The sequence below is a fragment of the Parasteatoda tepidariorum genome, chromosome 9 (assembly GCF_043381705.1).
Source record: "Parasteatoda tepidariorum isolate YZ-2023 chromosome 9, CAS_Ptep_4.0, whole genome shotgun sequence".
Taxonomy (NCBI): Eukaryota; Metazoa; Arthropoda; class Arachnida; order Araneae; family Theridiidae; genus Parasteatoda; species Parasteatoda tepidariorum.
In genome coordinates, this window is record NC_092212.1 from 15,924,724 (window position 1) to 15,938,275 (window position 13,552).

Genomic DNA, 13,552 nt, shown 5'->3' on the forward strand with positions numbered 1-13,552 from the left:
ATATATATACATATATATAGACTTTGTATTTAATGATAAATTTTGAAAAAAATTTAAAGTATTACCTACAGGCATTCAAACACGAACGGATGATTTGAAAAGATTTTTCGTTAAACAAAAAATATTTTAAGGAGTGGCATATATTATTTGATATTTACATATTAACTCTGATATTTTACTCTGATTAAAAAGCTTTGCTAGTCTCGATGCGGGCTAGAAAAGGGTTAAAGACCTTGAGTCTACACAATTTTACGACCAACGACCTAATGTTGAAAATGAGGATAACATTGTGTTGCACTGACATTTTTCACTTCTTAGGCAAGCCTGTAACCATTTAATTGAAGCTGGGTGAGCTACAAGCTAGCACTTGGGATAAAACCCCAGCATTTCACAAAGACAGCTCTGGATTTTAACCAATAAGCCATTGCGACTTTCATTAAATTTAATACCAAAATTTATATTAAAGATAGAACGTAAGAGATAAAATTAGAAATATTAAGAAAATTACCATCAAACTAGGATTTTGAAATAAGCCATCAACTGTTACGAGATCATTCTGGTCCAATTTAACCAATCGTAAACTAAGGCACGGATCAAATGTTTTATTATCTAAGCTCCTCAACTTATTATTCGTTAGAACAATTGATTGGAGTTTTAGATCACCCATAAAAGCACTGCCTAATATAGAACTTATTCTGTTCTTAGTCAATGAGAGGTTTACAAGTTCAGGCATATATTGAAGTTCAGTTGCAATCTCAGTTAATTTACTGTCCGCAATTTCAAGCGTTTTTAATTTCTTGATTCTACAAATAGCACTTGGGATTCTATGAAAATCTGTGTTAGAAAGAAGCAGTTTAGTCAGTAATCTGGTATGGTCGAAGGCGTCGTCTTCTATACTTTGAAGGTGGCATCGAATATTTAATTCAGATAACGCACTGAGGTTAAAAATTCCATGATTAAGTAATCTTGGCAGTGTGCAACTTTTGACTTTTTCGCAATTTCTGCATTTTTTAAACACTAGGCACTTGACAAGCACTTTACCAACTGGTTTTGATTTATGACGATGTACTAATATACTGCTAACATTGCAGTCTCGTTCTCCTTTGCAAGTGAGGCTGATGGCCTTTACTCCAAATTTAACCTTGCATTTGACCCCTTTCATGTCAACAACCGAAAAAATGCTGAACGCCAAAATGAAAATCACCAAAATAACATTCATTTTAAAACTCTCATAAATTAATCCAAATCTCTATTCATTCGTCGTGAATTACTCATCTATTCTTCAATTGCTAAACATCACAATTAAAATCACTAAAGTAACATTCATTTTAGAACTCTCGTGAATTAAACTAAATCTCTGTTCACTCGTCGTGATTTATTTCAAAAAGAGAAACCATTCTACATCAAATCGATATTATACAGTGATTACTTTTGATATTTCAATAATGGCAGTTTTTAAAACCATTTATTTTATTTTTTTCGTTTCTGATAAAATGTGTTTAGATAAAGAAGATAAGCTTCAACGTATATAAATTCCGTTAAAAGAAAGCTATTTATGATAAACATATGCTTAAAGAGTATGAGACCGAAAACAAAGGTTGATTCCAACTATCACTTTGAGATACAGTTGTGCGGAAAAAAAATTCCTAAATAATATTGAAATAATTATGTAAATTAAAAACTTTTCTTAATGATATATCATATATCCCAGTAAGATTGAAAGAGTGTCAAGCTGAACGTGTTTTAAATTGTAGAAATTGTTATTATTGAAAGTTTTCAATTATTCATTAACAATCAAGGATCGTGATTTTACTACTACTGAGAGTATTATTGTTTGCGACAACTCAAATTTCGAATTAGTATTTTTTACTTTTTCCTTTAGTGAAAATTCATTATTGTGGAAGTAATATAATTACTGAGTTTTTTTTAATGGGAATTATTTTGACAGCTCCAGCAACGTAATAACAGTTTACCCTTTCCGGAACAGTAAATCTCAATTATACATTTTAATCTAGTAACTCATTAGATGCAACGATCATAGACTGAAAAATTTAAGTAACGTGGCAACTTTAGCTCTTTGTAGCCTAAAAAATAGTGGTTGCTAAAGACTAAAAATTTTACATTTATAATGGCTTGTAATAATTGTAGGGCTGCTAAGTTTCTACGCTTTTTGTAAACATTTAATCTTGTACTACCTAAGTTTAATTAATGTACTATTCTTTATTAATTTGAACTTATTTTTCACACTACTACATATAAATTATTTAACACGTTCACGCCGGGGTGACCCACCGGTGGGTCACGCTAGATTGTCTCATCGGGCGGCACAGCGGAGTAAAAACTGGTACAAATAAATTTCATTTTTTAGTTTTTTTCCGGGAATAATAAAAATCCATAACTACCAATTGTTTTTAACGGATTCAATTTTTATATTGAATTGCTTCAACCTAACTTCTCCCCCTCACTATCAGTTTTCAATTTATTGATCAAATATCTTACAGTTATATAGCTAGGCTCAGGGTATAAACCAACGCCAACCAAAGNTTGAATTGCTTCTTCGCCGTGATGAATTTCCTAACAGTGAATTGTTATTGTTGAGAATAGATTAACTCCACCCGAATATTATCTAATATTGAAATAGTTCTTCTACCATTTTTTTATCTTTTCCGTCCCGCTTTCAGGCGCAACACCCGGTGTGAACGCGTTAAAAATTCATATACAAAGCCACTTTGTTCCTCCCCTTTCGTGATGAAGCTTTTTAAATGTTAGTTAAATTACGTAAACAATTGAAAGTTTTTGCTTTGGAATGTTGACCACTTTATAAAATATTTTGCAAAAAGCGTAGTAGCTGCAGGCTTGCATTTGTTGACAAAGTTCCCAGACTCGTTTCACTGCATGAAATAGGGTTAAAGAATGTATCTTAATTTTTTATATGTTTGTATAAATTATTTAAGTGTAGTAATACTCAAAAACCATTGTATAGTTCGTTCACCAGGAGTTGGCACTTGGCTCCACCTCCTCGGACGCAGAGTTCATTTCAGCGCGGGGGAGTAAGAGGAAAAACATTTCCCCGCTTGAAATCCAGATAACCTCTAATGCGCGCAAAGCCTCCACACGGTTTTTTATAGGTAGTCCAATCAGACCACTATGAAGGGAAACCAGCTTAGGAAAGAGCCATTTTATTGAAAATCTAGTAAAAATAAGAAAGCGGTAGCAAATANAATTTTTGAATATGATTAGTTTGTCTTATTTACTTGTCTACCACTACAGATTCAATTCTCAAATATATATGACAAATTCCTCTCAGTCACTTTTAAAATAGAATTTGGTTTCATGTTTAAACTGTTCACTTTTTAAATAGTCTGCGCAGACTACTTATAAGAAACCGTGTGAAGGCTTTTTGATGTAGAAGGTGATGGCCAAACACTAAACAGTGAATTCTTTTTCAGTCACTTACTTCGGTTTATCATCAGCTATTACACCTTTCGTTATTCTAGCTAATTTATGTTTAAAAACTTTTTCCCAGCAAAATATCTCTAAAAGAGCAAACTATTCAATAAAAAGAGAGAAATATCAACAAGTTTATGAAATAAAATGCACATGTTCAAAATATGCACATGAAGATTTCTAAATAAATATTTTTGTCATACGATCGCCAAATGGCAGCCTTGTTCACATCCTTCTCCCCAAAATGGCGAAATAGTATCATCCGATACCACGTGATGAAGGCGGAGCCAAGTGCCAACTCCTGGTGAACGAACTATATATCAACTTTGTTACACATCAAATAGAGTTTTTACCCAACCGTACTACTTACATACGAACCTTACTAGCAATAGCAAACATTTTGATGTTGGATTCTATTTTCAGGGTAAATAAATTCTTTTTAATGTTATTTTAACCAATACGACAAATAAATATTCAAACTTATTTAGGAAAAACTTGAAAATCATACAGCGATCTTTTTAGATTTAACCATGCGTATTCTAATCAAATCTAATAAAATTCACACGATATTATAAATTATTTAAAGAGCCCAATACAAATAATTACAACTGATTATGACAATCATTACGAAAAGTTTCTTCATTGAGTAACATTTAGCAAATTTCAATAATATTTTCAAGAATTGAAAAAGAATTTGAAAAATGAAATTACAGGAAGCTGTCGTAATAACTATGCAAGATGAGTAGGCTAGAATTTCAACTCAAAAGTTTTGAGAACAAAATCTGGAAAACGAAATATTTATAGATCTTTCAATTGAATACTTCTTAACTTAGATGTAACATTTTGTTTATGGACTGTGTAAGGCTATGCAAAGATGGCGCTAGAGGTTAAAATTCGTAATAAGACTTCTGGGTTAGTACTTCCGATTGATTTTTAACGCATACACTTGATAAAGCGTTCCATTCATAATTTTTATTTTCGTAGTGTTTACAATGTAACACGTTCTTTTAATTTAAATTTAAATGAAACAAAGAGTAAATGAATTCTGAAGAAGAATGAATTAAATTAATTCTTAAATTTCTTCTGGCTCACGACCTATTAAAATCTATAATTTGCAGAAAACTTTTATGTATGGTAAAATTTCGTAGTAAACCAAATGAGCAGAAGGGGAAGGCAGTGTCAATTAATAAATACTAAATTAATGAGGCCGGTAGGGCACTGGGTCCATGTTCGTGGTTTCGAACCCGCCGGCCGAACACACCCGTGTTGTAAAATGCTGACTGATGCACGTTAAATCTGTCGAGTCGCAAAGTCCTCCATGTTCCCATTACAAATCAAAATCTCTAGGGGTACTGGATTGGAGATCGATCGTTCTCTGATTCAGGTGAAAATTACGATCTGTGGATAAATGAATGGATGTATGAAAGGGTCCGCCTTATGAACGGGTGCGACGAATGAGTGTGGCAGAAATCGAATTCTTCGCCTTAGGTGGCGCCACTGGAAAACAAGAACAATCGCACCCCTCTGCCTAAACAGGCATACGAAACCAACCAACTAAATTAATGGTCACTTGCTCGCATTAAATTGTAATACCGTAAAAACTTCCCTTTTTACATATTACAATGTGAGTTTGAATTATTTTTGCCAAACTTTTTTCTTATCTAGAAAGTGAAGTATGAAACTGTAAACGTCCTGTAGTGGGAAAAGAAACCGAGTAAAACACAAAAGCCTGGTATGAATTATTTTTCAAAAAGAGCAAGACTGGTCACTAAACTATTTAAATCATGGAGTTTATCAATAAGAAACGAGACATTCATCTTCAACTATTTATTTAATAATATAAATATCTATATTTTTAATAGAAAATAATCCAATAGCTATACTTTAAAATTAAAGTTGTGTTTTGAACTAAATGTCCTCATTTATTCAATGTCGTCTTTAAACTGTTGATCTAATTAAGGGATGATCAGTTCTTCAACTCCATTGCCCGTTCAATTCAATTTCCCCGTTGTCCGTTCATCTATTAAATACCGTCGTCCGTTTTTCTACCCAAGTCAGAAGAAAAGGGGACTTTTTGGTCAAGCATCAGAATAAACTCAACTTTTTGGAAGAATTTTGAAACGGAATTATCTATATTTAATATTACAATTAAGTTATTATGTTTAAACGTTACATATTGTATTTCTGGGCGTTTTTCTAGTCTTTTGATGAAGATGACATGCTGAAAATTTATTATTTTTATTTTTATGTTTGGCTCATATGTTAATCATAATATTAGATGCGTAGCAATTTTTTCGATAAACTGAAATAATTGAAATAAGTATCACGAATATAGTTAATGAATATAAATTAAAACTATGAATACATTAATAATTCATAACTCTGTCGAGAAAGTTACTCAAAATGTATTAAAAAGTAGCGTATTTTTTTCTCATTTCATGTTACCATGCTTTCTTCAAGTTAAATGAGGAAAATATAGTTTTACAAATTCTTGGACTTTTAATTTGTTTGTAGAAAATAATAATAAAACTTCATAAAAGGAAAATTTATTTATATATATTTTTTTATTTCTACCTTTTTTTTTACATATCTATTCAGAACTCTTTTATTAGAGGCAAATCATCAGTGCTGCAAGTAGCAAAACAACTCATATTTAAACAAACACATATTGGTTTCTGGATGTGTTTCTGCAATCTTTTGATCAACATACAATACATTATATCACGCTGAAAATTTATTTATATTATTTTTATGCTTCTTTCATATATTAATGAAAATAATGGAAGAATACAGTTTTTTTAAAAGTTGAATGAAATAAATAATCATTATGAATAAAGTCAATGAATAAATTTAAACTATAACTATATTTAAATTCATAACTGGGTCGGAAAAGTCACATACAAAAACTCAGAATGCATTAAGTGTTGAAGCCTAATTTTTACTGACACTATGTTACGATGTTTTCTTGAAATAAAATAAACAAATTTAAATTTTTACAGATTCTTGGACATTTGTTTTGGTTGTAGGAAATCAAAATTAAAATATATGTACACTTTATTTCTAGATATAATATGTACTCAGAACTCTTGTATTAAAGGAACATCATCAGAGCTATCTTCTTGCAGTTCGTAATCAATGGCAGTATCAGGACGTTTTTCAGACATTTCGTATCGAAGCATATCCCAGAATAACTTATCTCCGAACTTGAGACATCTCGATGATTCCATCACTGTCTTCAGACTCTGGTCCATCTCTTTCAGGGGTGGAAGGGGTCCAAACTTCACAAGGATGATCTGATGCAATTTATCCTCCAATGAATTCGCAAATGCCATTCTAAATATCCCCGTGCAAAATTCGTTTTCCAAGTAGTCCCTGTTTTCAGGCAGTGTACAAAAAATTCACATGATATAGTCATTTATGAACAAATAAAATCCAGATTTAATTTGTTTTAATCAGCATAAAATTAATAAAAGTTATAAAGGTATTTAACAGTGAATAAGTTACGAAGTCATGGCTCTTTTTCGGGAAAAAAAGCATTGTCCTACATAAATTTATGAGTTTTACTTAAAATACCTAAGAACCTATAGTTTCATCCCCCTTCGAATTAAAAGAATTTTTTAAAAAAATAAGATATAAATAGTTGTAACTAAAATATAAATAGTTATGCTAAAAAAGACAATATTCTTTTCATTTGAGCAAAAATAAAAATGTCAAACATGTAACACAACCCGATTCTCAACCTATTAATACTCAGTCTCAATAAGAGACTTTTATACTAAAAACATCTTGGTGAAATAGTTGACAGAAATATCTCATTCAATTACTTTACATTCAACCTAAGGTAAGGTACTAACGTCTTTGTATATTAACGGTTCTATTTTTTTCAAAAAAGGAAACGTGGTAGCCCTACTACTTCATTTTCAGAAGAAATGGTTGTGGGCATTTACCCTTGTGTAAACCAGATATACTGCTTAGTTCTGTGTAAATTTGTTACAAATTTGAATTTATATATTTGTTCTTATGAATCTGTATAAGGCTAGTAAATTACCATTGAGTTAACGGAAAAATATCCTATACGAATTTCTTTCATAAAAGAGCCTTTTGCTTTACTCTAAAAAGGAGGCATAAAATGCGGAGAAACAACGCCTGAATGACATCCTGAATAACTTTTGAGCTAATGATGGGATCTTCACGTTCTAGGATGAATTTTAATGGTTCGAGAGGATGACCCTAAATATGTTCATTAATAAGTACATACGATATTTTAAGTTTCGAAATCAGACATAAAAACATACTTTCTCTGAATGAACGTACCTTCTTTTTGACTAATTCGGATTTCAGACACCCAAAATAGTAGCCGCAATCAGGAAAACATGGTTCCAATAGTTAGGTCAAGAGTTCCAAGGAGTTTTTGCTAAGCTTCATGAAATACTGATGAAATAAATAAATTTTTAGGTCAGGCATGTCAGTAATCTTTTGAAACCTCCCGGACTTGGTAATTAACTTCAAAATAATGTTTTTGTTGCTTAGAAAGCTTGTTCAGTTAGCAGTCTGTGACATTACACCAGGCAGCTTATGTGATTTTTGCACTTACCATGAAGTGTGTATAATAGTATTATCAATTTTAGTTGTTAGTGTTCTTGATTGAGAACATTCTGTAATTTAATTACGGCAGCATTTGCTTGTTCTTAACGTATAGGATGCGATCAGTCAAGATGAGATGTTTGTTTACAACATGACCACACGGTTTCTCACAATTAGTGCGCCTTAATATAGAATAAAAAGGATGTTTTTATAAAAGAAAAGAAAAGTAGTGGGATTTTTACCCTTAAATGTACATTAGATGTACCGTTTATTTCTGTCAGATCCTAGTGTTATGATTTTCAATGCGTACTCACATGCTTTTAAGCGCCATATATTCTATGTATCTTTAAACTGGAACATTACCATTGTATTGAAAGGTAAATATCCTATCACCTTCCTTTATAAAAGAACCTTTTGCATAACTGAAAAAAAGACGAGCACTTTCGCTGACAAAATTTTCTGATAGACCAAGTATTATACTCCCTCCGTCTCAAATTAGCTGCTACATTTAGGTTGGAAATTTTGTCTTAAAATAATTGATATTTTTCAAACAGGTGTGTGTGTCATTAATAACTTCCGATGCAGTTAAGTAGATCGATGCCAGTAAAATTATACTACTAATAAATTCGCAGTTTATGATATTTGAATTCAATTAAATATAGTTAAAGAAATAAAACCGAAAGAAACTGGTACACTTAGTGAGTAAAATGACTGTTCGCTTACTATTCACTACTTGTCACGTTAGAGTGTTTATCTTGATATTCTTCGAATAAAATTAGGCAAAAAATAGTAAAGGGAATAAAATGGGATGCTACACTTACTTAGTGAGCAAAACGACTGTACATTTGCAATCCACCATTCGTCTCATCAGATTGTTTATTTCGANAACTGGTACACTTAGTGAGTAAAATGACTGTTCACTTACTATTCACCACTTGTTACGTTAGAGAGTTTATCTTGATATTCTTCGCATGAAATTAGGCAAAAAATAGTCAAGGGAATAAAATGGGATGCTACACTTACTTAGTGAGCAAAACGACTGTACATTTGCAATCCACCATTCGTCTCATCAGATTGTTTATTTCAAAATTTCCAGTTTTAATATCTCTCTGGGGTACAAATAATTTATAGAACGGGTGCTTCAGTTCCAGTACTAAAGGAAAATACAAATGAAACAATGATAAAGTTTTACAAATTACGGTTACTTTCTGGCTCAGAAATTATATTTCATACTCTTGGGCTAGCTTTAAAGCAAAATAAATAAATATAAATGACTAAAACGAAATGCTAACGAAGCCTACTAAGCTATTAGTTAGGAAGTATGAAAAGCTAACCAAGCCTAATCTTTTCTAAAAGTATGAGTATTATGAGTGCTCCTTTATTTGAGTACTCACTCAATTATTATGAATACTCATAACTGCCGACATTTGGCCCATATGTAAAACATTTTTACAAATGGTAGTGAAGCTAGAGTAACGTTTCCTATCTGTCATCTTTTATTCGTTCCGAAGACAATTTTTCTCAAATATCAATGAAGTGACAATTGAATTACAATCAAGGGGAAAGAAGTTTTCATTTAGCCAGGGCATGAACACATCTTCTTATAGTTAACATGTCAGTTCATGTACTATATTTTTAATGTCACGGAGGTAAATATCACATTAAATAAAAATTTGAAGCTAAATATTAATCCTTTTGGTACGGGTGATTCATAAAAGCAATCGTACAGAGAAAAATAGAAAAGTTTTCAAATATCATTTATATTAACATAATAAAGCTTTTTGTCAAAAAGTTATTCAGAAGAAACACCATTTCTTTTTTGTTGCTATAATTATCGGATTATATTGATTTGCGGAGTATCGAGTTTCCCATACTATTTATTACCCCATTATGAACACATTTATAACAACTTATCATAATTCAACGTTCAACTCAAGATTTCCTTTTTCTTTATTTGCATTCTTATCTCTACATCTACAGGGATGCCAACTGTTTCGCTTTCTGCGCAATTTTCAACAAGTTTTTAGGTAAATAAAGACAGGACTATTAGAGTAACATACCTGCCAACTTTTACGCATTTGGTGTAAAATTTTATTTCTATATTTAAAGTCGTAGTAAAATTCTACATATTCCTTCCATTTATAAACTTAATTTGAAATATTTTTGACCACCACTATTTTTAAAAAATTTAAGCATATATATTAATATCATGATTTGAGTAACTGCATATGCAGATATCTCGAGCCGTTACTGCCTCGTACTCCTCCTAATTTCCCGTCCTCATTACTTCCAATGTCATTAGTCTCAGTCGCCCTAGGGCATATCACAGATCAGAGGTCTAGTGCCCGCTTGCGCGGGCAGGTACCTTGCCAAATTACATGATCTAGCTAGCTCGTGTTTGTCCGCGTAAGCTTTATCCAAAAACAGCATATGTTACTGCCTAGAATTGTAATTTAAATTCGAGTTTACTACCACAGGAGAAAACCATCCTCGAAAGGATCAAAAGTTGGCAGGTATGGAGTAAGGTTAAATACGCTGATTGCACTTTAAAAGTGTCACTACGAGATAACTGCAATTAAATATGATTTGACATAATATTTTGAATTCTCGATACTTAGTACTTCCAGGGGAGGAGAGGCAGTCTGCCACAAAAACCTCTTCTCCCTCTTAAATTTGCTTGCTTAATCTCCCTACTTTGTTTTAATTTTTACTCAGTAAATGTTACTGAACCCCAATTTTCACCACTCATTTGCGCTTCGGCGATTTATTATTTATTCAGATTAATTAGTTAGAGCCCCTGGCGGGGCTTATGCTAAGATAACCTCCACATATGAGTATGAGTCTCGATATGTAGTGGTGGAAAAATTACTTAAAATGAAAAACACTAAACTAAAAAGATCTTAAATTTCGTAACCACTAGAATCTTTTTTACAAAACAGAGCAAGTTTACGTCTTTGTATCTATCAAGAATTGAGATGGGTTGTATAAAAGCCGGGCAGCGGCATTATGCACCCAAATTTTCTTATTCAAATCAATTCAGACATCTTAATACGGCTTATACTGAACTACCTGAGATTCGACTAAGTTAATGAGTAAAATGTGTCATGCAAGGCCTCATATTTGCATTACTATCCACATCTTAGGGAATTTTCTTACTACCAAACTATTATGAATTGTTTTCCTTTAAAAAAATATAAAATAAAAATAAATGTTTTAAAATATGTAGACATTTTTAAACTTGCCTGGTAGAAAGTGTTTTCGAACCTCTGAGGCGTCTACATCGGACAAAGAAATATAAGCATCAAACAGTTTTCCAACATCTCTTTCGCCTCTTTTTTTCAAACATTTCAATCCTCTTGAATAGAGCCACACTCTTACATGATATCGATATCGGAAACACAGCAAAATGAAGATCACTGTTATTATTAGAATCACTGGAATGATTGAAGGGGAAAGTCGGTAAAGGTGGTTAGTAATTTTTTTTTCAAAAAAGATAAATCTATGATCAAAACAAATACAACTACGTATTTTAATGTCATAACATGAAACGCAAACGAGCTTTGCTTCGATTTTAAACGTTTTATAAAATCTGTTAAAGCGTCAAACTAATAATTGTAGTTTTGTACAGTAGTCAATAAAACATAACTCTTCTCAATCACTCACTTTCAATACCCCCCATACGGTTTCCTTTGTATAGTTTTATGCGGCCACTATCATTTTAATCTAGTTTGCGAAAGAGCTATATAATACAAAATCTACTAAAAATAAAAAAGTGGTAGTAAATATATGTCTAATTTTTTTTAATTTATGAATATGATTAGTTTGCCTCTATAGCTTGTTAACCAATTCTCAGATATATTTAATTTAAATTTCTCTGAATTACCTTTAAAATTGAATTTGGGATTATGCGCACAACTGGTTCACTTTTTAGATAGTCAACGCATAAAAAAAACGTGTGGAGACTTTTTGATGTAGGAGGTGATAACTCAGCTGCCGAAGAGGGAAAGGGAATATTATAAATATGCGTTTAACCAACGCCTCCTATAACTGAAAGCCTCCACACGGTTTTTGTAGGTAGTCCGATCAGAGCATTATGAAGGCTAACCAATAAGTGAAAGAACCATTTAATATGAAATCTATTAAAAATTAGAAAGTGGCAGCAAATATATGTCTAGAAATTTGTTTAATTTATGAATATAATCGGTTTGTTTTATTTACTTGTCAATAACTACAGATTCAATTCTCAAATATATATGATAAATTTCTCTCAAGTACTTTTAAAATAGAATTTGGGTTCATGCGCACATCTGGTTCGCTTTTTAACTAATCTGCGCAGACTACTTATAAGAAACCGTGTGGGGGATTTCTGATGTAGGAGGGGATGTTTTAACCCCGCAACAGTGACATATATTTCAGAAAAATGGAAAAAATATATGACTGTTTAATTATGTTCTTTATATTATTGTAAAAGTTAGAAAATATTTTTTTATTACAAAAATAACATTTTAAATGCAATAGCTATTGTATTGATAATTTTTGCATACACATAAAAAAAATAATGCATTACACACACATCTTAAGCAATTAGGGCAAATTAAACAAAATTTTAAAGCTAAATATAGTATAACTAGTATAAGATAATATAAAAACACAACTATATGATTCTCAATACATAAGTTTTACAAATCTGTTACAGCAGTGGTCCCCAACCCCCGGTCCGCGGACCGGTACCGGTCCGTGGATCAAATGGTACCGGGCCGCCCATTTCATTGAAACTGAATTAAAATTCCTAGGTTTATACCCCAAATTAAAAATATCTGTGTTCCATTAAACTTTTATTTATTTAAAAAAAAGATGCCCCCGAAGGTAATAACATAAATTTTTTAATGTTTTAAAAAGTAAAAAAAAAGAAATCTTCTGCAACTATTTTCTCATTCAATTAGTTTTAGTAAAAAAAAAAAACAATCATCGTAACTGTAAATATCATAAATAAAAAACGAAAGCGCTACGCGACATTTGCATTGGAACTAATAAAGATTCTGACGCCTCACACAGCGAGAGTGTATAGTAAGACTATAAAAGAGAAGCTGGCTAGTCTGCCATTTAGTCGCCCAAGGACCACGTGACCATGATTCCTCTCTACTGTTTTGTGTGCTTTATGCGGTTTTGTTTGTTTTTTGTAAAAAGAAAGTGTCTATCACTCCTCTCTCTGTTCACCGGTACTTTCTCAGGTTTAACAGTGCTTGGTGTACGCGTGTATTGTGTCTGCACAAATTTAACTCACAAGTTAGCAAAAATGAATACAAAACAGACGTCCTTAGAAAGTTTCCTTGGAAAAAAGAAAAGGCTCAGTGAAGAGACCGAAGAGCCTTCAACATCAAAGAAACATGCAACTTTTAACAGACAATACCATGAGTCCTACTTGAAGTATGGTTTTGTCGGGACAGGCGATTCACACAAACCAAAACCGCTCTGCATAGTTTGCGGCGATCAACTCTCTAATGACGCAATGAAACCTTCA

General features: G+C 32.0%; 2 protein-coding genes across 2 annotated transcripts in view; both read right to left on the reverse strand.

The window, feature by feature from the left end:
- LOC122271604 (phospholipase A2 inhibitor beta-like) overlaps nt 1–1,162 on the reverse strand; it is a 12,296-nt gene extending 11,134 nt beyond the window's left edge. The window contains exon 1 of the mRNA XM_043053481.2: nt 509–1,162. Within this exon, the coding sequence (XP_042909415.2) occupies nt 509–1,162 (654 nt within the window). The remainder of the gene's footprint in view (nt 1–508) is intronic.
- Nucleotides 1,163–13,170: 12,008 nt separating this feature from the next.
- LOC107440816 (slit homolog 2 protein) overlaps nt 13,171–13,552 on the reverse strand; it is a 10,064-nt gene continuing 9,682 nt past the window's right edge. Inside the window, exon 5 of the mRNA XM_043053482.2 lies at nt 13,171–13,296. Within this exon, the coding sequence (XP_042909416.2) occupies nt 13,171–13,296 (126 nt within the window). The remainder of the gene's footprint in view (nt 13,297–13,552) is intronic.